Genomic DNA, 26895 nt, shown 5'->3' with positions numbered 1-26895 from the left:
ACTACCATTTCGCACCTAACCGAAAAAGCTTACCATAACCCTTGCTGATTTATAATAGCCCCTCGACCAAAATTTAACATTCTCACCAGTCTACAAATTCCTCAACAGCCCATAGTCACGACTGCTAGAAACTTACTCGCATCCACTTGCACCCTTGTTTCAGACTCCAGTCTCAAGTTAAATTCACTCCATATTCCACCTTTTGTAACAGACTCTCTCAATTCCTCCCAATCCACTTTATCCACTAAAGGCCTTCCCAAAAACCCATCTCTTTGGGGAAGCTTACCAGTCATATCTTTTAATTCTCCTCCCAACTCTGCAACCTATTCAACGTTTCCTGTGGGGATTTGGAACAATTCCTACACTAAAATGCTGCTGCACAAATACTAAAGTTTATTGGATTTAATCTTTCTGCATGGAAGATACAAGACGACATTAAATAAATATTGAAAAATCAATTTTTTGGCACCAGGCTGTTTAACCAAAAGGAGTTGTGGAAGCAGTTAGTTCAGATTGAACTAAGTTTTTTTTATTTCTGCACTAGACCAACGGAGCAATAAAAAGCAAAGATTCTGGTCAATCGCATTCTAAAATATTATGAGAAGGAACTTCCAGCCTATAAGTCAAATCTATACTTTGAATACTCAAACTGAAGTAACTGTCAAAAGTAGTTATGCCCAAGCAATCTCCGGTTGGGAACTGCCAATCATGCTGTCTAAAGGCCACACAAACACCTTCTGGTGTTTTTTTTGGGGGGAGGGGGAGCAGTAAAGAAAATGAAGTCTGCCATCAATGCAGGAATCGATGTGATGCATACTACTGAAAAGATTTGTTACATTTTAAATGTAATCTTATTAAGCACTTTAGACAAAGACTTTTCACATCCATAAGTCCCATCTCTTGCCTATTTTTGAAAAAAAAACACACACAACATGTTTAAGTGTTAACAGTTTATTAGAAAGATATTGTAGGCTTAAAAAAAATTCCATTGCATTTGACATAAATTGAGGTTCAGCTTGTACTGAGCAGATTTCACAAAATACATCCTAAAGATAGTGTATTAACATTTTCTTCAAACTTGCATTCATACTCAAGACAGTGCAAATACACTTGGTCGTCTAAATGTACAGCCACTTAAGATCCACAAGCGACAATGTACAGCTTTATCACTCTTCATACTAACAGATGTAGAAGCTCAAGGGTCAACCAATACCATTAACAGTTTTAACCAATTATTAGGGATGAAGTCACTTGGGGAAAAAACCTTAAAACCTCAGCATCCTAACTGCTGCAGAATTAACTAAGGTGACTTTATTGATACTGAAGACATTTCAGTGCTAGGTTTATGGGAATTTCTGACTACAAGGTTTAGTATTAGTCAATACAAACTCCGATCACTATAAATAATTTTTTTTTGCAAAGTCCTGGAAAATTGGTATCTGTACATAATGGCAGATTATTGTACTGTACTGGTAAGCAATTTTGTCCAATACTCTGGTATGCATCGACCCCTAGAAAAGCCTTTAAAACAGGTTGAAAGTGGATTGAAAGATGCACCACTGCCCTCAACAGCTATCAACTTATAATTGTTTTGTTAAAAATTAACAGTTTAATGAATGCTTTTCTTCCAATTCCCTGAAGCCTTTTCCCCCAATTCATTTACTCTAGATCTGGCATTTCTGAAAAAAAAAAGAGAAAAACAAACCTGAGTAACAGTAAAAGTTTAAACTGGTCTTTTCTAAAAGCAAAGGCCAAAATTCAACTTACTCTCATCATCGCTGTCCTGCGACCCATCCTAAAGAGCAAGGAAACAATTTTTAAAGCCATTTACTAAATAGGTTGGTACAGATACATTCATTCAACATTAAAGATGGGCAAGTACCATAATTTAATACAGACACATTGTCTCCAGGTATTATGACAAGAGAAACTACAAGAGCAAATATTCTTTCCAATCACACCAACCCCATTATAAAACATTACTATGGCATTCCACAGCTACACAATCCAAGCTGAAAAACTTTCATTCGTTGAGAGGGGAAAAGAAATTGTAGGATTAACCTCACATGCCTTAGTTTATTTATCAAACTTGCGAGCTACACCAAGTATTTCTTTCAGTCATCACCAGAAATGTTAAGTGGAAATTGCAAACTTAAGAAACTGTTGGGTTGCTGAAGTGCTTATGATAAATTACCCTCAAGATAGTGGAAAAGACTAGATCAAGTATGGCTTACTTATGATTCAATTTGAACCACTGAATCTCTAAGTGTCCAACACTCAAAATGTCATGGCGAGTGTAATGCAGTCATCTTTTCCGATTGCCTTTTAAACTTAAACTGGATCTAAGCCTCTAACTATGCGTATACTACACTAAGAATCGCAGCTGTGCATGCACCTGCCTGGCCTTGTGGCAAGGATAATCTTATGCATCACAAGAATATTCAACACAAGATTTCCAGGGAATCTAACCTCTATCCTAATATCTGAACTAGCCATAAGCTCACTACTTGGTTAAGTCACAAAAAGTCAGTGGCAAGTGCAGTACTGTGTGCTTTGCGAAATAATGCTCAACTGTGAAAATGTCCAACACAACCAGACAGTCTTTTGACAAAAAGGCTCTTGTATTTATCCAGCACCTTTTATCTTTTTAATCAGGAGAGTCACATGAAAATGGCATGGGTAGCAGAAGCTTGATGAAAGTAGAAATAGCAATTTCAAGGAGGGAACACGAGGACAAACTCTCTGCCAACCAATCAGGCAGCAACACAGGTGATTCAATTTCAAAGATTGGCAAAGACAAAATAAGTGCTTAACAGAACTGCTGAAATAGTATCAAAGTTCTGTTGTTCTTGAAGTCAACATCTTTAAATTTCTGCCTTGACCTTGTATCTGAAGAAATTAACACTTCTCTAGTATTACGACATTGAAGAAATTCAGTTTTCTTTTTCTTTAAAAGCACACAAGAACACAAGAGTAGCATAATGGGAATGTGGACAGGGCAATGTACTCTCAAAACACTACTTATTCCTACTCTAATGTCCTCTCACGTAATTTTTTTATTCCCCTCCACAACTAGGATGGCCTGGACCACAAACTAGTCTCTTACAAATAAAAGAAATAGGACTGGTTTAGTGAGATGTCTATGCCCTCAGAAGCAACGTGGCTATATTACCACATGCAATGCACAAAGTTTATAGAAAAGTAACAAACTTTGAATGGCAGTTGGAACAGAGCACTTGAACTCTTGAGAATCCAGTTACAACTTTTACAGTCACTAAATTGTCCCATAAATCAAATTTCCATTTGACAATTACTACTGAAAATACACAATTCAAAAAGCCAGCATCTTCATACTTACATCATCCATTCCATCTACGTCTGGGATGTCTCCATCATCATCTCCTCCCATATTGTTCATCATCTAAAAGAAGTTTTTTTTTGTGTAAGTTTTTAAAAAAAATATCAAGTTATTACTTCTATTGCAATACACTGAATGCACCGGTGCAGAGTTACAGACAATGACGACCCAGACCAATTCCTAACCAGTACTGAATTGATCACAATTGGGGCATCATAATTTTTAGGGAATGAGCAAAAAGGGACTGAGGACAACATACAAGGATTTGGTGATCTAATCAGAATGAACACTGATTCGGTTGAGTAGCAATGTCAGTCACATCTGCCATACCCTTAACAGTCAAACAGCTTACCAGCATTTGCTCTCACATGAGTAGCCATATTGATTAAAGTTGAACTATAGGCAGCCACAGAACCATATTCAACACAAAATGTTCTTCAATCATACCAGTTCTGGTTTTACAAATTTTTAAAATGATCTTATTCATAGTATAACTATTGTTTACTGGTAAAATGTTTGCCTCTCAATATTAGATTCTCTCCTGTTGACCTCAGCAAATTCAAGATATGATTCATATCCAGTGCCATTGCGCAATAATTATAGTCTGGAATTAGTTTGCACACAGAACTTGTTAAAAAGTTTACAACTAGCATTACCACGTTACTGTATACGAATTTCCCTTGTATGGATTAATGTTACTTGTAATTGCATGCTCTGGTGCATTACACACAGGAAGATGAACGAAAAAGGTGGACAGTAGAACCTATACAAAAGGAAGTGAATCATAGAAGCAAGTTGGTTTAATATTATACCGGAGTAGACAGTGTGGTGGTGGAAAAGCACAGCAGGTCAGGCAGCATCCGAGGAGCAGGAGAATTGCCGTTTCGGGCATCAGCCCTTCATCAGGGATGGATGATGAAGGGCTTATGGATAATACTGGAGTACAGTTTGTGATTTCCAGAAGTTTGTTTCTTAGGACATCAAGCTCCTTTCTTCAGGTATTCAAATGAGTGCACCTATTTTGCCAAATTCGATAGCTTCAACATTTGAAAAGATGTCACGACAATCCCTTTTGATGTTGTGCAAATGGAACAACAAAGCTAACTCCTAATTCCAAAATCACAGGTGCTCCTACCTGTGAGAACTTTTCAAAGCTGGACAAATCTTCTTCTTCTGGATCATCATCCCAATCTCTCCAGTTATTGAAATCGACTTTGAGCCAGTTTAACTGTACAAAAAAGTGATCATTGAAAAAAGTGATATGGTATCATGAAGAACAAATACTGAGATTGTAAAAACCAAAACATGGTTAAAATTTGCAATAAAAACAATCTGCAAAGTGCTAGAAATATTTAGTAAGTCTTGTAGTGTCTGTGCAAAAAGAAACAAAGTTAAACTGAGTAGAGTAGGAACTATGCCTGTCACTATGTGTTGTCTGATTTGAACAGTTCCTGCACTTTGTTATTAAATACAGTGCTGCAATGATCCCAGTTACCTTGGCTTTTTCTTTGGTTAACCGTGGCCATGCTTGACCAGATTCTCCTTTTCGTAAATAGCACAAGACAGATCTGTCTGTCCGCTTGTGTTTTGAATCCTAAGGAATATATTAAGAGAACAATATATACTAGTATTAAATAGATCTGTTCAATAATACTATTCCACCAGCTATATCTATTCCAGCAAATTTAAAAACTGATCAGTTAATAGCATTACGTTAATTCTACGCTGAGAGGGAAAACAGGGATGGTGGAGAAGGGTTGCAAGTGAAGGGGGTTAGAAGGGAGGAGATAAAAAAAATAAAACAATCACAATGTGTTTCTAATAATTCAGCCTCAACAATGTAAAATTCATGCAATGAAACTTATAAATTATTTTTTCTTTTAAACATTTGAGATATTTGGGGAATGTTTTTTTAAAGTTGGTGCCCCACTATTGTCTTTCTAACAATACAACAAACAACAGCACTGGCGGAGGTTGGGAATAAGTCTTCCCCTTTTGGCTAAGAATTGGCCCTGGGATTTTAGGGGGTGGGGATAAGAACACCAAAATATTGTTTTGGCTCATTTATGGTCAAGATCACCAATACTTACACTTGGGTCAATTGCATTATAAAGGTTAACTTCATTAAAATGCTTTACGCTCTCCGCTCCTCCAAGGCAGCTGCATAGAAAGAGAGACGCCACACAAAAGTGAATTTTAATAGCTTGTTGTTGCACACATTACAGATCAGACAGGCAATAGGTTAAAAACATTAAACAGTATTTAGATAGTAAATTTGAACAAACACTAACATTTTATGCTCAGTCCAAAACAATACCTTAAGAAATTTATGAAAGTCCAGAGAACAGAATATGAAGCAATTTTACAGCAAACAGATGTTGCTTTACCCCAAATATTTTCAAAGTGTCAGGTTTCTTGGCTTGCTTCCTCATTCCCACTGATAAAGCATTAGCTTAGTCTATCATGTTGAAGCCAAACAAGCTCAAAGTGCAGCAACCCATCTTACTACAAGACATGTACAGTCCTCATGTCTTAATGTCCTAACACGAGAGTCAACATCAGACCTAAACTACAGCTTGTATTTTCATTGGACAATAGGAATGAGCAGCCATAGTGAACGTACGAAAATAAGTTTTAATCCTCTCCCCAGTGCTGGCAGGATTTTTTATATCCTTGGTGTCAACCAGTTGATTTCCCTCCCAACTACCAGACTCCTGAGCTAATACAACCTGCTCTTTGACTGGAAAGAAAAACAAAATGCTGGCGATCAGTGGGTCAGGCAACACCCATGGAAAGAAAGCAAGCTAACGTCCAGCCTAGAGGACTCTTCAAAGCTGATATGAAAGGTGGGGGTAGTATTTATGCAGTTGTGGGGTGGGGGTGCACATGCATGCGCAAAGAGGAGAGCAGAAAGGATGTTGACAGTTCAGATTAATTGATTGGAATGTGAAAATGGCAGATTAGAGTATCGAGCTGCCAGACTAGAAAGAACAGACAGTCCTACTGGGGTGGTAGCTTTGTTAAGTTTTCATGTATTTTCCTCATTAGACTTACCGGTCAGCTTATTTCTTCTGCTTGTATCGACCTGCCCGTTAACTCCCCTATAGTAATATGATGCATGCACTTTACCATTTCAATCAGCAATAGCTTTCAGTTCTGACAAAGTTTTATTCCAGAAAAATGAACAAATTATGCTCTCTGGTGAGGAAACATCTGAACTTTGCATTTGTAAATTTTAAGCATCTGCAGTATTCACCTGGGACAATGTTAACACATGGAATGGACAGTGGCATTGGGCAGTTACTTCAAAGTCCTTTGGCAGGTTTCCCCATCTTAACTAGAGGACATTTAGGTTAACTGCAGTGTTCAGTCAGCGCAGGTTAGAAAGTGAACCTCAAAAGTCTGTACAGTTCAATATCACAACAATGCATTTCCAAGCTGAGTCAATATACCTTCATCAGGGAATAACTGAAAGAAACTGCAGATGCTGGAAGTCAGTCAATAGACGTGAAGCTGGAAAAGCACAGGTCAGACAGCATCAGAGGAGCAAAGTGAATGTTTTTGGCCAAAACCCTTCATCACACAATTGGGAGGGAGGGAGAGGGGAGGGGAGTGAAAGAGAGAGTCCAGAAGTATTGAAGGAAGGGGGTGTGGAAGGAGAGGTGGGACGTTGATTGGTGAATGCAGGTAGGGGGTTATTGTGATTGGCCTTTGGGAAGGACGGAGCAGAGAGGTGAGCAGAAGATGGACAGGTTAGGTCAGGAAAGGGAGGAGGATGGGTGAGGCTGGACATGGGATAAGGCTGGGGATGGAGAGACTTTGAAACTGGTGAAGTCAATACAAAGTCCATTGGGCTGTAAACATCCCAGGTGAAATATCAGGTGTTCCTTCAGTTTCCGTTTGGTCTCACTTGGACAATGGAGGCAGCCAAGGACATGTTGCCAGGGGAGTGGGAAGTGGAATTAAAATAGATGGCAACTGGAGGGTCAGGTTGGTTGGTGTGTGCAGAGCGCAGATGCTCCACGAACCAGTTGCCGAGTCTGCTTTTGGTTTGAATGAGGCCAAGGAAAGAATTCACTTTCAAGCAAGGGTGGAAATAAAGCCTGAGCACATTATTTCAAGTTTTCACTTCCACACTGCCCTGTTCAATCTATATTTAAAACTTACATGAGTTATTATTACCATATGTAGATTAAAATTGTTAAATTTGAAATAAATCCACTTCCAATAATTTGGACCTCCAGGAAATGAATAGAGGAAAATAACTTGCATTGTCAAGTACTTCGATATTATGCTAATGCTGTTGGACTCATCCAGGTCTCAAAGGCAACTGCAACATCAAAACCAAACTAAGCCTGCCACATTCACCAAGGGTCAGCACAAGAAAAAACTGGAACTGACTGAGAGAAAAATCTTTCCTATCAAATGCTGGAATGCAGAAGGGAAAATCAATCCAAAGATTGTGACTATTACACAAGTTCTACAAAGGGAAAATCATGAGACACTCTGCACAAATTCCTTCCCATTTCATTCTGTCAAAGTTAAAATTGAAGTGACTCTCTTCAGAGCTCAACCTATTATCAAAATATATAAACACAAATCCTAGGTTTGATTCCCATTTTGTGCTGTTAGCATATCAGAGCCAGGATAGCAGTTGCTACTGCCTTCAGCATGTAGGATTGGGAAAGGTTTGCCAGCTTTTGCGCAAAGATGGTGCTTCATATTCATATGCAGCTCTAGGTATATACTGCTATTTAAACTATGCCATTATACTTACGATTAGACCTCCATTTTCAGGAGCTCACTGCATCAATCACTTTCTTAATATGCACTGCAGTGCACAACAAAGCCAAAACAGAGTCTTCCGATAGGCACATTAATTTGAATAAGATACCAGAGGGCTCCAAAGGCCTGTTAAACACCTGAGATCAGGTCAGCAACTTGGTCAGATGAATTAGTGACATTTAAAGAAAACCTGACAAGTCAAATAATCTACCCATAGTAACAGTTACTCACATCTATTAAATATAGTGCGTGCACTGGTTTTAAGTGAAAACAGTCTCAGTTGGCTGGATGGCTGCTTTGCAATGCAGAATGATGTCAACAGCATAGGTTCAATTCCCACACCAGCTGAAGGTTACCATGAAGAACTCTCCTTCTCAACCTCTTTGCCTGAGGCTTGGTGACCCAGCGAGAGAGCAGCCCTAAATGTCTGATAAAACTATGGCAACTTTACAACTGTTTGCAGGGTTAAGAAGCTTTGAAAATTAACAATTGGTTGACAAGCATACAATTCAAATGTTAATACTCTAAGCCTCATGATTCCAACAGAACTGCATACTCAAAAGCAGAACGATTCTTTCAAAAGCATCATTCATTCTGTAGAAATATTAGCATGATGGTATTAACAATATAGTTTCCTGGTCTCATCCTAGGATAATTGGAGGCTAAAAGGAGGAAAGTCAAGTGAGCAAACATTTAACAGGAAGATAAGTGATGACCTGTCGAGAATCACCAGGCTTCTGAAAACAAATGAAAAAATAGCGACAAGAGTGTCTGGAGGCCCGGACACCCGCTACTTCAAGATAGTGGAGGACCGTAAATTAGAAAAAAAAAAAAAATCTGGCAACTTCTGATAATTACCCCAACACAGAAGTGTATGTATTGGTGTTTATGTATTGCTCCATGTAGCTGCACAGAATGCAGAAATTTAATATCAAAAATAAAATTTCCACCTAGAGTACATTAACATTCCCAAAATTTGACATTCTACTCTAGTCACAAACTCTGGACCAAAATTGAACAAAGGTGAAACAAAATCACACAGTGGAGATACTTTTCCTTTGTCTGCATGGCCATTGTGGTAGATGCACAAGCCATGTGAAGTTCCCAAGCTATAATTATTCCAGTTTGCAACATTTCAGCCTTTCTCCAGAAGTTGACAAATTTTGTTCAGCAATTCACGTGACAGCTTGTCCTTATGTTACAGCCGTCTGATCATCTAATTTTGCGCTTATTACAGCAGGTTGCAGATTCAGATTCTCCACTGATTTGCCAGTCTCAAGCTATACCAAGCGATGTCCATGTGAATTCAAAGATGAGAAATATTTAAGGGAAATATCTCTAGGCCAGAAACACACATCCTCGGGCAGCCAGTGTAATAGCAGCTCTGGTATGCCCATTTAGCCAAGCAACAGTAGGTAGCAATTGAAAAAACAAAAAAGAGAGGATGACAGAAAGACACGCAAAATACAGTAGTGCTGATCAAATAAGTCTCTTGCGCAGTGCCATGGCATTCTTTTACAATGGATAAGTGTAATTCAATTTTTTCCATGGGCCACGAGTTTTAACAATTAATGTTCTAAAATGGAAAAGCATATATAAACTGAACTTCAAAATATTGTAAAAATCCAGCAGAGATTATACTAATAGTTTCTGGTGACAAATATTCAGGCATACAACATCTTTGCTGAGGTGGTCACTGAAATTTTTAACAAAAATGCTACTTATTTGTGAACAGTGCTAATGAGAAACTATTACCAGACTAAGAGCCTAGATTTCTTTTCAAATGCATTTAAGTGAAATAAAGCTGTCCCTCCGTTTATGACAGACATTTTGACATAAATGGGATTGAATATCTACTACGTACCTGAATGTAAACTTCTCTTTTTCAAAATTTATTTCAACATCCTTACTGTCTTCTACACAAAATTCAACAAAGACGTAGTCTCTTCGGTCATACCACTTTGCAGAAGCTGGCTGCCTAAAAGTATTATGGGAGTGAAAACAATCACAAGGTTTGTGTGGAAAAAGACTGCAAGTTCTCAAAGCCACATGCAAAAAAGTATTTACATTCCAACAGAGTGACTTCAATACAATTCAGTCTCTGGGTTCTGCTGCTGCTAATAAAACAAAATTTGAAAGTAGCCAGGGTATCCAAATTTTGGGCCAAAAAGACAGGGCAAGAAAAAAAAAGCAGAGCAAATGAACAGCCACTGACATGGCTGCAAAGCCAACGGGTTCATCATGGAGCAATCTCAACAAAGATGTTTGATTTGTTGCTAATTTCTATAAGTGGCCTTTGGACCAAGCTGCAAGAACAATTGAACTGATGGGGAGATCCAGCGTCTGATTCAAGAGGTCATGGATTCAAGCATCTATGTTGAGATCATCCCACAATGCACTTCCTCTGGCTATGCAATTAGCTTCAATTAAAATTAAAGCAATTTGTAATATCTTCCAATTATTACATGAAAAACAAAATATCTTGAAGCAGTTAGCTCTGAGGCATGCAATCCCTACATGACTGATAAGCAGGGGGAGCATTTTTAACCACCCAAGTTATTTTTGCCATTTTTAGGCATCTTAAATAGATTCTTTGGGAAAAATAATTAAAGGAAAACCATTTGAATGGGGTGTGAATCTCTATGGGCATATGCATCAAAATGCCAGAGATCCTCTGAGATAAGCAATCAGAACCAGAGATCTAAATGCAATTTCACAACCCATTGCAAATACCCTACAGAATTTAAACATACCACTTAAGTATAAAGCAAATTCTCTTTAGCTTGTATATAGCACCTAGGCTCCATGCCCATGAGTGATATACCAAAATCCCTCAAATCAAAAGCAGGATTGCATAAAAGCAAAATAAAATTGTTACATATGGGGCAATGCAAGACAGAACAGTATTACCATTATCTTTAACTTAACCTGAAGAACCCAACCATCACTACAACTTTGGTGCTACAAGTGGCAAATCAAATGATATGGGAGATAACTTAAGTGGAACATTACATTCCATACAGGAAAACTATGGAAGATTAAGCACAATTTTCCAGGCTCAGTTCCACCAGAATCCTTCCCCCCCCCCCCCCCCAACCACACCACACCACACACTTTCCTGAGTGGGACAAGTGCCAGTGTTTCAGCCTAGGTAACATATAGCCTGGGGTTCTGCTGGTCAACTATCCTGGTTTTCCTTGCATCAATGCTTAGCACAAAAATATATCAAACTACTTTGAGATGGTTACAGCACAAAATTAATATTCTCGTAATCTAAAATTTCTCAGTTGCTAGTCTGAAGTGCAGCTGTGATATTAAACCAATACAGATGTTAAGCCAAGGCTGATTAGAATTCTCCCACTTCCCAACGCTGGTTGTGTTTAACACTAACCCTTGTTTTCCTTAGGAATAACAGAACTTCCCTCAAAAGCCATCTGCAATACAAAGTTCAACAACCAAGTCACAGGGCTAATGTTCTCCCTTAGTTATGGAATGCATATATCACAGAAAGTTAAACATCTGCATGAAACTACAAGGTGTTACAGGAATTGAAAAGGTCCACACCATTGTTAACAGCTAACCCAAGAATGCAACTTTTTAAAAAAAGGTTGTGAGATTTACACATGAAAGAAGTGAAACCAACACTGTATTCCAACAGATGAAAGGCATAACAGAATCAAATTTTCAATGTATAATTTCAGTTACATCACACTAAATTTTTGCTATAAATTCTGTGTTACGATTGAGCCCTCCACTATCACCTGATGAAGGAGCGTTGCTCTGAAAGCTAGTGTGCTTCCAATTAAACCTGTTGGACTATAACCTGGTGGTGAGATTTTTAACTTTGTATACCCAGTCCAACATCGGCATCTCCAAACCACAGCATTTGACTGGGATTTTTACATTATTTAACAATTGGGGTGACATTAGAAGAGGAAGAGCACCAAAGGTATGAGATAACCTCCAGAATAATTGTCTCTCTCAGATTCACCCTTGCCAATTCAAAATCTGAACATTTACATTTCTAACATATTCCATATTTGGAAGCTTCCTCAATGGCCACATTCAGAAGCACCAAGTCTCTACACTTGATCATTGTCCAATGATGAAAAAATATACTGTACAAACCATCTACATAAACATATCTTTTGCAATGAAGTACATTAAAACAAAAATCAACATCAAGCTGAATGGGCTATGCCACACCTTTAAGCTCACTTGTGAACAATGGCCACCTAGATGATCAAATGTCACCCACTGATACACTGGGGTATACAGTTCCACTGATATATCCAGAATACACTTCAGAGAAATTAATGGCTTTTAGAAAAAAGGAATTAGATGACAAATTTGATAAGTCAACTTTTATTTTTTGGAAAACTATTAAAAACATCCTAATGGCACTGTGGGCCTACTTCAACTACACTGACTACAGTGGATCCAAGAAAGCAGTTCACCACATTCAAGGTGAATCAGGGATGGGTAATTGCTGAATTAATCATCATTCTATGAATGAAACACTCATCCAATGAATGAAGAGAGAAAAAAAAAAAATCAAAGGAACATAGAACAACCAGACTGCAGCGGATTTGGTCTACCAGTGTCCACGTACCTTGTCCTCAACAGGCAACTACTCAACTTCAGCAACTTCCATATTCACAAACCTATATTAATTCAGGACTATCAATCCAAAAATGTAGTTTAGCACATCCATAGTGCCAATGTAGTGTGGTAGCATGTAAGTATGTGACATAACAGAATTACAAATCTATATCCAAATTCTTTGTCTTTGGTACATGGGAAAAATAGTCTTGTTCTGTTCATTAGCACATTTTTATTGAAAGCACATAAGTGCGGGCGTGTGCCTCAAACCAATTCTCATTTTACAGAGACTGTCAGGCCTTATTGACAGAGAGGAAAGGACAGAGTGTACTGCTGGAGTTTGGAGAGAGTCTCAAGTGGTAGGTTTTAAGGAATAGTTAAGTTTAACAGGCAATTTCAAAGTCTAGTGGTTCTATAAAACTAGCAACTTACTAAAAGTTCTCTTTGAATTGGGTGAAGTTTAATTGTAGCTTTAAACCAAGAGTTTATAGGCTTTCAGCTGAAGCCAATTAATTAGACAACTGGTTTAATGCTGTTTCAAAAGGCTTTAAAATAGGGGCCATAAAAGGAGAGCACTTTCAGTGCTTGCAGTAGAGTGCAGTTAGAATTTGGTACAACTAGGAGAAAAAAAGGAGGGTGATCACTTATTCTTTAAAGTATGTGGAAATTGGAACTTTTAACTCAGAGCACTGGGGGTCAGAACAAATCAAAGCTTCTGATTGGGTCAGTAGAGATGGTGATTACTTACTATTACTGCTTTAACTTAAATCTTATTTTGTGGTTCATAAGTTCTGTATTAATAAAGGGAAGAAAGGTCCTAAAGTAACATTTTTGATTGGATTAAATTTTTTAAGAAACAGAAGTAGTCAGTCATTCTAGGAGAGCTCAGTCATGGTTTGCCCCTCTGGCTCTATGGAAAGACAGCTACGTTTCCCGTGTCAGCATGTTTGCAGGAGCTATCTCAAACTGAACATTTAGAGAGAAAAGTAGTCACACTACAGGCAGAAAAAGAATGGGTGACCACCAGGCATAGTAAGAGGATGAGACCAGTAGTTCAAGAATCCCTAATGCTTTGGAGACTGTTCAGGGAATGGGGTCTCTGAAAAGCCACAACAGCCAAATTTGTTGTACCATGGTTGCCATGCTGCACCGAGGGAGTTGAAAGTGCAAGTAGAATACTTGAGGGATTTAATAAAGTGTTTGTGTGGCTGCAAGTGGAGCTCCAGGGTGGTATGCTCCCTCTAGTTTTGGTGTCAAGGATGCCTTAGAACAGTTACACGACCTGGAGGAGGAGGGTAACAAGCCAGTGCTTGTGGTACACTTTACTACTGATGCCACAGGCTTTTCAAAGGTCCTAAATGGGAGCTAGGAAGTAAGTTTGAAAAATAGGACCTCAAAGATATTAACAAATACAAATCAGAAGACCACAAGCTTCAAATTTCTGGAACATTGGACTGGCTCTAGGGGGAGTGGACCAGTGTAATGAACCAGTTACACTGGGCAGGATCAGTGTATATTCTGGGATGAACATTTGCTAGTATGGTTGGGACATTTAGTTTAAACTAGAATGACAAAGGGGATGGGAACCTAAGCAAGGGTGATGAGGGAGAGAAATGAGGCTCGTAAATTGCAAAAGTAGATAGGTTAATTCAGGGCAATTTTTTTTTTTTTAAAAACACTGACCTGGAGTAGAAAGGCAAGCCTAAAAGCTTAGCTTTATGCACAAAGCATTCAATAAAGTACATGAACTGATGACACCAATAGTTTATGGCCAATGAAATTTATATCCATTTGAGGGGTTCAAGACCAAAGCTGGGAACATTGACATTCCACCTTTCAGAACGACAAGGTGGTGGGCCATCACTTGAGGACAGTTGCCAGACCAAGCTTTGACTTGGTCCATTTGAATGGAGACTTAGGTCTACTGTTTGATTATTATTAGATACCCAATGTAGGAAATAAAAGGTGCATCTAAAAACTACAAGTTATGGTGACTTTAATCATCTTTGGATTAAAGTTCAAAAGAGTAGCTTCCAAGAGCAATGTCATCAAATCAACCAGACCAGTCATCTTTGACCTGGTAATGGTAATTAGACTTTTAAGGCAAAACATCACCTACAAAGTAGTGATCAAAACATGATAGAATGTAATGCTCAATAGAGAAACTTGGAGTGGAAACAATTGCAACTGATAAAGGGAATTACAATGAAATGGGGATAGAGTTGGCTAAAGTGGACAGTTTTTTTTAAAACGAGAGACAGAAGCAAGCAGTGGTGAACCGAGAATTCATGACTCAGTAGAAATATCCCAGGATGGAGGGAGATTGAATGGGATAAACAAACCAAGGCTGGATAGTCAAGGACAGGATAAAGTTCTAGAAAAAAAAAATCAAGAGTCAGTGATAGCCTTGAAGACTAAGATAAATGCAGGATCCAAAGGATGGCTGAAGAGAAATAAACAATGGCAAATTAAAGACTATAACTGACAAGACTATATATAGTTAAGATGGCAAACTGTTCATTCACCCTTTAGAAAATGGATCAGGGAGATAATTTTTTGATTCTGGCAGTTTTCCAATCCACCAGCATTTTCAACATGACCTCCTACTCAAAAGGAGGCAGACAAAACGCATGTGACCTAACATCTATTGTTGCTATAAAATAGCAGCACACTAAGGGGGAAATCTATTCAAGCAGTTAGCATTTCTTTAAAAGAGAAACTGGTGTCTGACTTATTAGCAATCAAGTCCCAGAGTGGGCAGAAACTACAAGATGTTCCTATTTAGACTTTCAGAAGGTGTTAACAACATACCTCTCAAAGGTTAAGTTCTAAGAGCCCATGGCGTTGGAGGTAGCATATTGGTGTGGATCGAGAATTGTCTGACAGACGGCAACTGGGATAAAGGATTCTTCCAGGTTAGTAACCTGGAGTGTAGACTGCAACTGTTCCATTTAATGTGATATGGAGGAAGCAAGCAAAATGCATGAGCCAAACTTCCAAACACAGGTGGAAAGGTGAAAGAGGGATACAGGTCACAAACAATGACCGGGTTAAGCAGGCAACTGGTATGAGGTATAGTGGAAAAAGGTGAAGCTGTTCTTGGAATGAAGAACAAAAAGGGACTTGAGCATGAAACATGCAGGCACAACAAGTCTGTCAGAAAGGCTAATGGAATGTTGATTCTTATTTCAAAGGGACTGGAATAAGAGTAGGGAAGTCTTAATGCAACTGTACAAATGTTGATAAGACCACACTTGGAGTGGAGGGGTCCCCTTGAGGAAAGATGTTTCATTGGAGGCACTCCATGGAATATTCGTTAGGTTCATCCTCAATCTGGACAGATTGCCTTTGAGCAAAGATTAATAAGGTTGGGAGTCCACTCTGGAATTCTGAAAGGTGGTCCCATTGCAAGAGTATTCTTAAGGGCTAAATGTAAAGATCTTCCCATCAGTCTAGGAAGAGGGCGGAGTCTCAGGATAAGTGTCCATTTATGGTGAAAATATTGAGAGACCTGTCTCATCCCACCTTCCATAAGATACTAAGGCTGAGACACTCTTCTCATGAGACTCTCTTTAACGGGATCCATAAATGCATATTGTCTCAATTCAGAAGGTATGATATGAACCAGGCATTAGGTTTTTTAAGACCGTCACTGCTAAGACAACAGCACTAAAACCCAGTCTTGCCAATCTGAAACTAGTTGATTAAATTTCAATTGTAATTCTCTTTTATCCAAGCTTAAAGTTAGATGTATGGGCCACTGGATAGATCCAGCCTTATTTTCTGGCATCATTAAAGCCCCTTGTATAAAATAAGTTAGAGCTGGTGAATATTACACCAAGAATGCTAAAGGACTGGAACAGTTACTTTAACATTTGAAGAGCACATCTTTAGGGAGCCATGGATCTGGTGAGTATGGTTGATAAAAAACAGAAGCTTACTCAAAAGTTATCCAGAACCAGACAAAACCAGCACAGTGAACAAATTATGCTTAAACTTTGTTTAATTCTTTGAACTGAAGGCTTTACTATGGTCATAGATTGGAGCATGCCCCAATCAGGTCAGAGAAAAAAACCCAGTCATGGCTTAAATAGAAAAACTGGAGTCAAGAGCACTTGAGCAAGTTAGTTTGAGTATTCTACAAGAATTTGTAAGAATTATGGCATGTTGTCTGCAAACTGAAATGGCACTTATTGTGGGTGCAGTTATTAGACAATTAGTGCCTTGATACATTTAGTACAAGATTATATATTTCATAACGAGGCCACACTTCAATGGCCATGAACAGTAGGGGAATAAAGGGATCTGGGACAAAGTACTTACAAGGTAACTGATTAAAGCCACTTAAAATCCAAGCACTTGGTCAATTTCTAGTGGAAATAATTGAAAGTAGAAATTGGTTTGACTCCACATGGAATAAGACTATCAAGATAATAGACAGTGCCAAACTAGATTCAAAGACCAAGAGGATAATAACCATCAACCACAGTGAAGCCAGAACAGTCATGCAACCTCTTGAGCTCGTGTGGATTAGTGGTCCAACCCCATCCAATTTCACTTGCAGCAAGTCAATTTGGGAATTATACAGTTCACTGCTTTTGTGCAAGAAATTTGTTGGAATTTTTGCATGTTAAATTCCTAACATACCAGAAATATGTTCATGTGACAGAACACAAAATATTAGCCAAAAACTTAATGACTCTCATGTTGTCATCCATGTTCATTAGTTCATGCAGCACATATGGGAGCCAGGCTGGCTGTGATGTCACAGGTGGACAGTTTCTGGCCTGTTGTGTACGAGGTTTGCCATGTTGCATATAATGTTGCTTGCAGTTTAGAGCAGCATACTATCATTTGGAAGACTCTTCAAATCAAGCCTTAAAGAATCACTGATCAAGATTGAGATGAACTAGTTTAAATAAAAATTAAACATGTTGCCACTTATGGGGTAGTCCAAAATATTCTATGCACAGTACTCTATGTCAGGGTTGCATTTCCGAAAATCTTGCCTTTTAAACAAATTCCCTCATCTGTCAAAACTAGGATTAAATGTTTGTAGGGACATTTGAACTTGAAGACAGGGCCACCTGTAACTTGTGGCCATATTCCTACATTTTTAAATAAAGCAACTTAATGTTTGTTTTACACTCTGGAGCTCATAAGTCTTCAGATCTGCTGCTCATCGGGTTCCAGGCTAGCTGCTGGGGCCTTCCTTTATCCTGCCTACACTGACTAGTGCCTAGCAGTGCCTTTTTAGGATGCTGATTTGCTGGCCATCACCACTCCGAGGACCACTTGGGCTACAGGAGGCTGCTTTTTCTCAGCCACCCCACCACTCTGTTAATGATTACCATAGCTGAAAATGTGTTGCTGGAAAAGTGCAGCAGGTCAGGCAGCATCCAGGGAACAGGAGAACTGTTCCCTGGATGCTGCCTGACCTGCTGCGCTTTTCCAGCAACACATTTTCAGCTCTGATCTCCAGCATCTGCAGACCTCACTTTCTCCTTAATGATTACCATAGTCTGACTGGTTGAGGTCTGGTGGGTTGAGTGTTCCCCAAAGATCTCAGGCAGAGCAAAGGGTCACAAGTCTTGACACTCCCACCTTCAGACAAGTGAGGGAAAGGACACCAATCCGAAGGTATTGCAATAACTTAAAACAATCCAACTAATCAATGTTCCAATCTTTAGGTTAAGACAAAATGCTGAAAGAGGAACTGTCAACTGCAGGCTTTCTATGGGACAAGAGGAGAAGAGAATGGTACACCAGTAGATCTAGGTGCAGTAAAAATATAGAGAAGCCTGATTTGAGCATGTGACCCACCATATTTTACCAGATGTGTTAAACAAAACTAGAAATCCTTCAGTCTCTTGGCGAGGGGAAAGAGATTTATACTTGAGTGCTTTAAAGCTCATGTACTAGTCAAATTGATTTAAAGTGTACAAAGTTTTGCACACTAGACAATGGGTTTAGAATCACAATAGAAGGTATTAAAATCTCATCATCAAAACTTTGCTATATCATTGATGGAAAGCAATTTTAGAATCAGCACAAATACCATCTATCAGAATAGACAGCACACTAACTACAGATCTAATGTCTCACTGTACTTACACCACAACCTAGTCCAGAACTAAATCCCAACAATTCAGATTTTGGGGACACCTACTTCCACTTAAAATGCCACTGCATATTTAGAATTGTGTAATACTACCTTTATTAGGGCAACATTTGAATAGGCTAGAATGATAGCCTAACACCATAGCATCAACCATAGCATCGTGGGCGGCACGGTGGCACAGTGGTTAGCACTGCTGCCTCACAGCGCCTGAGACCCGGGTTCAATTCCCGCCTCAGGCGACTGACTGTGTGGAGTTTGCACGTTCTCCCCGTGTCTGCGTGGGTTTCCTCCGGGTGCTCCGGTTTCCTCCCACAGTCCAAACGATGTGCAGGGTCAGGTGAATTGGCTATGCTAAATTGCCCGTAGTGTTAGGTAAGGGGTAAATGTAGGGGTATGGGTGGGTTTCGCTTCGGCGGGTCGGTGTGGACTTGTTGGGCCGAAGGGCCTGTTTCTACACTGTAATGTAATCTGTAATCTAATCTAAACCAACATAGTTACATCACACCTCAAGCAGCAACATATTTAAGAAATGCAGATGCTGGAAAAATTTTCCAAAGGTACTGCCGATTTAATGTTGTACCCAGTGACCCTCAGAGCTGGTCCTCACTTAGCACCCCACCAGCATGTACATCTGAAAATTACCAGCTGTTGCCACCCCCAGCCACATTCCCTTCCCTTGTCAGTCTTCCACAGGGACTGTTCCTCTGGGACACTGGGTCCATCCCCCTCCACTCCCTACACCTTCCCATGCAATCACAGGTCTAACAGCTGCCCATTTATTTGCTAAGACCCCAGAATACCTTCCAGTTGAAGCAGTGATTTATCTGCACTATTCCATCTAGTCTACTATACTCACTGCTCAATAACTCCCTACATTCAAGATGAAAAACAGACCAGGCAACCACTGAGGAACATAAAATGACCAAACTTCTGATTGCCTGCCACTTGTGTTCCCTGGTCAGCACCTGTCTTTTGGTTCTGCAAGCTGAAAGACTACCACTTAATTTTCCACTTGGAAACCCTGCAGCCTTCTAAGCAACTGCTGTTCTCTCTCTGGGTTCCATGTCTACCTAGTGTATTAACATACACCTTCCTGGCTACAGCAAGTTCTGAAAGAGGCTCACTTTTCATTTCACAAGCAGACACGAGTCCTCCAGAGCTAGCTAACTACTATAGACAGTCACAATGCAGGAAATGCAGCAGCTAATTTGCGCACAGTAATATGTCAAGTTGAGATTTGTTTACTGGTTGACATTAGATGACTACTTTGAAATACCACTTACATCCACTCTCCCAGTTTCCAAACATTATTCAAATACTTTAGTGCCAGGTGAGTGTGAAACAGTGGCTTCTACCTTATCATCCTCTTGAACAAACAGAGCTTGACATTGATTACTGTAGGAAAGATTCGCACCCTACAATTCAAATACGTAGACCCATTCAGTCTTCAAATGTGGTAGTGCCAAAGACTTAAGTGGGGACACCTTTTTGGAAATTTGTAGCCAAGTTTGATTTCGTAGAATATATACCGGATACTATTCTTCTAGCAGTAAAAGTTGAGGCACTGATACTTTTGCCATCAAGAACACAGTATTTCACACGAAGCATGTTTAGGCTCTGCAAGGCAGGAAGGAAACAAGTTATTTTCAGGGAGGTCAAAATGCAAAACTTGGATTACAGCAAGATTACCACCTTGGGTTTAAAGTTAACCTATAGCTGACCCACTTAAACTGTCAAGATACGTACTACTCCTGTTCATAGGGCTGAGTCAAAGTTTTTCCATCTGAACAAGCTGTTTAATAAACTGAATCAGCTCAACTCTGGCCATATTGGAAAGTGCATATGATACAAAGAGCTGAAAATTGAAAGTAAATGGCCATGTTTGACAGCCAGCAACATGCACAGTAGCAGCAAAATAGACAATTTTAAAACCTAAAATCCACAAAGGAAACAAAATGGCTAGAGAAGTTTTAAAGTCTGCTTTGTGAATGTGTTTCTTAAAAATGCACAAGTGGTTGATGCAATTACACTGTCAAGATTAAAATACAAGTAAATCCATTAATCGAAGGCTGAAACCTCCACTGTTCCAGCTTCAAACATCCAAACTACCATCTTTTTACATTAAAACTGGAGAAACGAATAGTTGACTCATGGATTTGATCAAGGGCTGTGCTGAGGCCTCAGTAACATATCTAATCCCAGAACCGAAATGGCAAACTGTTCACTACCACCATAACTTCCAAACTGAGACTGATCATTATCAAAGACAATTGAAAAGGAACCCCCAAGAACTTAAGATTGCATTGATCCCCAAAAATGCTATTAATAAATGAGCCCGACAAAATATTGCCAGCAACTTCTTGGAACAAATTCCAGAACTTTCACATGCCATATGCCGTCATTTTATTCTCTTGCACATTAGTAAATAATACAGACATTTTACTAGAGGTGACACCAACATTCCAGGATACAATCTGATAGTTCACAAGTACGGAACAGAACTCTCCTTATGGCACTGCACCAATCAACCCACATTTCCAAAATTGAAATGGGCAAGGTGGTACAAACTTTCCAACTGAAGTTTTCCATGTCAACTACAGGTAATACTCAGCCTGCTCCACAAGCCTCTCTTCCTTCTCTCATTATATGTCAGAAAGAAAAACAATTTGCAATCTAAGTCTGTTCACAAATCACATAGGCAATAACCTCCTCAGCATCTTTTGAACATATCAAATCTGTAGTCTTGATCTCACACTCCTTCCCAAGTCCAAAGCATCACTATGTCCATTGTATATTATCAGCTTCCTTATCCTTGAGCTGACAAGACATTATCTTCAACACCCCATCTCTAATGCAAACTAAGCTAACCATCCATCCTCACTCATGCTGGGGTATAAGCTTAATCATTAGATTTCCCAGACTTCATGTTTGAGAGAGAAACCAGTGTAAACCATCTAGTCATTAACATTAAAGAATTTTCTTTAAGGGCAGCACAGTGGCTCAGCAGTTAGCACTGCTGCCTCATAGCATCAGGGTCCCAGGTTTGATTCCAGCCTCAGACAACTGTGTGGTGTATGCACATTCTCCCATGTCTCTGTGGGTTTCTTCCGGGTGCTCAGGTTTCCTCCCACAATCCAAAGATGTGGTCAGGTGAATTGACCATGCTAAAATTGCCCATAGTGTTAGGTGCATTAGTCATAGGGAAACTGGTCTGGTTGGGTTACTCTTCAAAGGGTTGGTGTGGACTGGTTGGGCTGAAGGGCCTGTTTCCACACTAGGGCATCTAATTTATCTAGGCAAAAAGTAGCCTAGCTGGGATCAACCACACCTGCAACAAATACCTTGGACGAAGACCTTGGAGTGCATGTTCATAGTTTATTGAAAGTGGAGTCTCTGGTACATAGAATAGTGAAGGCAGCATTTAGTAGGCTTCCTTTTATTAGAGAGAGCATGGAGTCTAGGGTTTGGGAGGTCATGTTATGGTTGTACAGGACATTGGTTAACAGAGTTTTGGAATATTGTGCACAAATCTAGTCTTCCTCTGATAGGAAGACTTGTGAAACTTAAAGATTTCTCAATATTTAAAATATTGAAGGCCATGAGCTCTAGGGAAAGGCTGAATAGGCTTGAGCTGTTTTCCCTGGAGGAGAGGCTGAGGGGTAACTTTAGAGGCTTAATCATGGAGGGTGTGGATAGGGTATATAGACAAGGCCTTTCCCTGGATTGAGTGTCCAGAATTAGAGGGCAGGGCGGGAGGAGAGGAGTGGAGGAAGGGACCTAAGGGGCAACTTTTTCTCAAAGGGTTCTGCATGTATGGAATGAGCTGTCAGGAGGAGGTTGGTACAGTTACAACATTTCATAAAGGCACCTGGATGGGTATATGAATAGGAAGGGTTTAGAGGGATATGGGCCAAGTGCTGGAAAATGGGACTGGATTAATTTAGGATCGGATTGGCATGGACCAAAGGATCTGCTTCCATGCTGTACACCTGACTAAATGGTAAGCCATTAAGGTTTCAATCTGCCCATCTTTTAAAAGGATACTCCATATTATTAAACAGTCCACATGTAAGAGCACTTCTAAATTTTCCCCTTCAACTCTATTTTAATTTAGTCTCCTCACCCTCCACCTAACTCCCTCCCATACCTTTGGTTTGTATTGCCCTTAACAGGCTCTACCACTAAATTTACTCAACCGGAAACATAGGCTTACAGGTGGTGGTCCACATGAAAAACTGAGCATTTTTGGATTATAGAAGAGGAATATTTTTAGGGAACATGGGGCATAGTGGTAATATCACTAGGCGATCAGCCCAAAACTCTAATGTTCAGGGACATTGATTCAAATCCCACATGGCAAAAAAGTTTTAATCTGGAGCAAAGGATTTTTTGCATCGAGTTTCACTTGCAGCACAATGAGAACCAAGAATTGCAACAACCTAGTTAAGTGGTCAAGGAAAAGATGTCTGACCAAGCTTCTTAGCTGAAAATGCTTTTCATAAAATTCCACATCAAAAGGCCATTTAAACTCAAAGATATGGCATTCATGGGAAAGAAACTAGATCAAAGGTAAACAGTGATGAACACTAGTGAATTTAAATCATGGGTTGGGGATACAGAGCTTGGTGCTATGACCATATCCACTTGCAGGCCAGATTAATGACTCAATCTTAGTGCAACGTGGTCAGATACAATTGCAAATAAAAAAGATATTTGAACTGCAGAAAAAAAGTAAGCAAACAAAATAGCTGTACACCTACAAGTACAAAGTGCTGAATATACTCCATAATTGGTTAAATAGCAGAGAAAGCCAGAAGAGTTAGACTATGCTGAGCACGTAAAGCCAATGCAGAGCAGTAAATTACAGCAACTACAATGCTGAATTTGTAGCTAAAACAATTGATTAAATGCAAGATGAAGCATAGATCTCAGACAACTGCAACATTTTGATTCTTCTATCCAAAACATTACAGTATTGAAGCAGGAGGTTAACCTCTGTCATAATCACTTCCCCACGAAGTTACCAAATATTAGCTAGGAATGCACCTCTAAAATGACTAAGTTAAAGTCAACCAGCAGCATCCTAGGTCCTTGGCTTTGTGAAACAATTTCCATCATTCTTTTCCTAATCTGACCATCTGAAATAAAGCATAACTATGCAAGACCCACAGTGCTCAAAACATTATACCTTAAGTTCAACATTGAACAATTTGTTCTGTGATTGGTCAAATCATCATGTTTGACTATTAATCAGGACACCCAAGTTCAAATCCCACCATAACAGATGGTGTGAGTTGAATCCAGTGGAAGATCTGAAATTGAAGTTTGAATGATGTTAGTGAAACTGCTATCAATTGTCAGAAAAACCTATGATTCACTCATGCTTTTCAGGAAAGAATTTTGCTGTCCTGACCTGGTCTGGCCTACATGCAACTCCAGACCCATAACAATGTGGGTGACTCAACTGCCTTCTGGACAATTAGGAATATGTAATAAATACTCGCCTAGCCGGCAACCCTGCCACAATGAATAAAAAACCAGATATCTTCCTATGGTCATGTCACTAGGCTGGCAAACAGACTACAAAGCCAAAGAAACAAAATAAGCAGTACATCAAGCTGAAAGATATTACAACTGCACACATTCCTCTCCCCACTGTTGAAGAACCTTCCACAGCCCATACACGTTATGTCCGTGGGCTCATTTAGACCATCATTCACAATGCACCTTCTGCAAAGCCCAGAGAGGGACATACGACCAAGTATCCACTTACTGGGAAACAAGACATTTGAGTACTGATGCTGTGCAGACAAAAATTCAGGTAGCTTGTCTTAGCATCAGTAATTAGATTTAAGAAATATGAAAGACATCTCAACCCACCAAAAAAAAAGCAGTGATCTTTGAGTTATGCAAAATTGTTTAATTTATTAAAAATAATTATTCCCAAGTTAAACCTAAAATGTTCTGCCAGATGTATCATTTAATACTGAAAGTAATTTTACTAGAGATCAGAACAATCTTTTAATAATTCATTTTTTGAAGGAGTCAAATGATTGTGTATACATATCTCAATTTGATTAGTTCCAAGTTTTATACCATCCGTAACCCATCACTGGTATTTTAGCCAAAGAGGAACTTGGTATACCATCCTTTTCACCCCCGAAAAAGTATCCGAAACAGTCATTCAGACCCTTGATCAGGTCTGTGCCTGCTTTCATTAAGATTTCTGTTCTTCACAGAAGATCATGCTGAAGCTATGCCCATGTCCCCTCCCCAGAGTAACTAATCCTGGCTTCCTTGATCGTCCCTCGCAAATAAAAAGTAGGTAAAAACAATGACTGCAGATGCTGGAAACCAGATTCTGGATTAGTGGTGCTGGAAGAGCACAGCAGTTCAGGCAGCATCCAAGGAGCTCCTTGGATGCTGCCTAAACTGCTGTGCTCTTCCAGCACCACTAATCCAGAACCTCGCAAATAAAGTATCTACTTCCCAATCAGCAACATTCCAGTTTAGCTTTTCTGTATCCTCAGCAAGGTCCGGATTATTCCCAATGTATATTTCAAATTGTGCCTCTACTGACAGGGTGAATAATTTAAAAATTTGCTCCTCTTGCAATAAATAGAAAAAAATCAGACTGCTTGGTACCCTGGGTTACAAACATGCTCGCAGCAACATTTACTGGTTCAAATCATCTGCAAACGGATGGAATACGTAGCGTCATACAAGTCTTCCGTGAAGCATAAAACACTTGTGGTCCACCGAAGTTTCTGGATTTTCTCGTACTGTGCGCACAAGGCCTGTCAAGGGGGAAAAACTCAAGCATACACATTTCCACAATCGAAGGGACACTCTGAAAGCCGCAGTAAAAAAAACACGACGAAGACAGAAAAAAAAAATCGTGTGCGCAGTGAAGAATGCATTGGATGAGGAAAAGCTTGCGAGTCTGCGCTAAATGGCGGCTCCTCCAACATTGCGCAACCAGCCTAACTTCTCCACACCTCCCTTTGAATCATGCCACCATATGAAAAGATCGCCAGCAAAACAAAAATGCACTTTAGTAGCAGTACGTAATAGTAAAGAAAATCGCAGAAGATTTAAAAACAAACGCCGACAAAATCAGTGATAGCCCAGAATGCCTGTGCGTGTGCCCGCGTGCGCGCGCGCGAGAGAGAAATTTCTAGAAACCGCAGTTCCTTCAAATCGTTTCGGAACCCGGCGCCTCATTCGGTGCTGTCGGTTCACTCTCGGTAAAAGATCAGGTGAGAAGAATGAATAAAACACATATACATGTTTCTATATCGTAAAAGGCTGCCTAATTCAACGATAAAAACTGAATTAATTGCGCTGGGACGTGACAGTCCCGCAAGTCTGCCGTGCGTTTCCACTCACGTGTAAGCAAGTCGAGAGCGGGTTTTTTAATGCGACTCAAAAAAAGGGGCTTTTCAATCACCCCCAGCCAAAAATAAAACAATCAAACGACCGCTAAATTATTTTAGACATTGAGAATCTAATAGAAAATCCATTAAACCCACTACAGTCCGCAAATGCAGACATAACCCACCCCCCCGATTGGGTTTGAATAAATTCGCCAGCACGCTCAAACAGATTTGCATACTTTGGATACCAAAGGGGAAAAAATATAAAATCATTGTAGCCTCAACTTCAATTTTAATCTAGTATGAGGAATTCCCCTCCCTTCCTCCCCATTGGATTCAAGGTTTTTTTAAAAAAACACTGCAGCGGCCTAGGCTAGCGAAAAAACGCCTTAACTCCCACCGCCCGGCCCAGTATCCCACATCGCATGGGCACGGTAGATAAAAGTGCCACTTGCTGTCGAACAAAGTCGTTCGAGTCGATTTTTTAACTATCACTTACATGGCTACTGTGTGGTTCAACCTGTACTCAGTTGTCGGGAGCTCACAAGACTAAGTGGCGTCCAGAGAACCGCGTTCTGGCTTTTTTTTTCCCCTTTTGCCCTCCTCTCCACCTCGCCCAGACAAAGTGACGCAGCACACGCCACTCGCTATGG

The 26895-nt window shown here is 39.7% G+C and overlaps 1 protein-coding gene across 1 annotated transcript; it reads right to left on the bottom strand.

Annotated features, from left to right (window-relative positions):
- Window positions 1-935: 935 nt before the first annotated feature.
- ptges3a (prostaglandin E synthase 3a (cytosolic)) lies at window positions 936-26895 on the bottom strand. The gene is made up of 8 exons (XM_043682002.2): window positions 26742-26895; window positions 10008-10121; window positions 5449-5518; window positions 4854-4952; window positions 4494-4586; window positions 3359-3421; window positions 1768-1795; window positions 936-1679 (listed from the first exon to the last, which is right to left on the bottom strand). Coding segments are annotated over exons 1-8 (489 nt in total). The 5' UTR covers window positions 26744-26895; the 3' UTR covers window positions 936-1659.

Source organism: Chiloscyllium plagiosum, unplaced genomic scaffold (genome assembly GCF_037043375.1).
Source record: "Chiloscyllium plagiosum isolate Xiang-an unplaced genomic scaffold, Cpla_swu_hap1 HiC_scaffold_53X, whole genome shotgun sequence".
NCBI lineage: Eukaryota > Metazoa > Chordata > Chondrichthyes > Orectolobiformes > Hemiscylliidae > Chiloscyllium > Chiloscyllium plagiosum.
The sequence above is the reverse complement of the archived record's forward strand: the minus strand, read 5'-3'. Positions and strand labels throughout refer to the sequence as shown.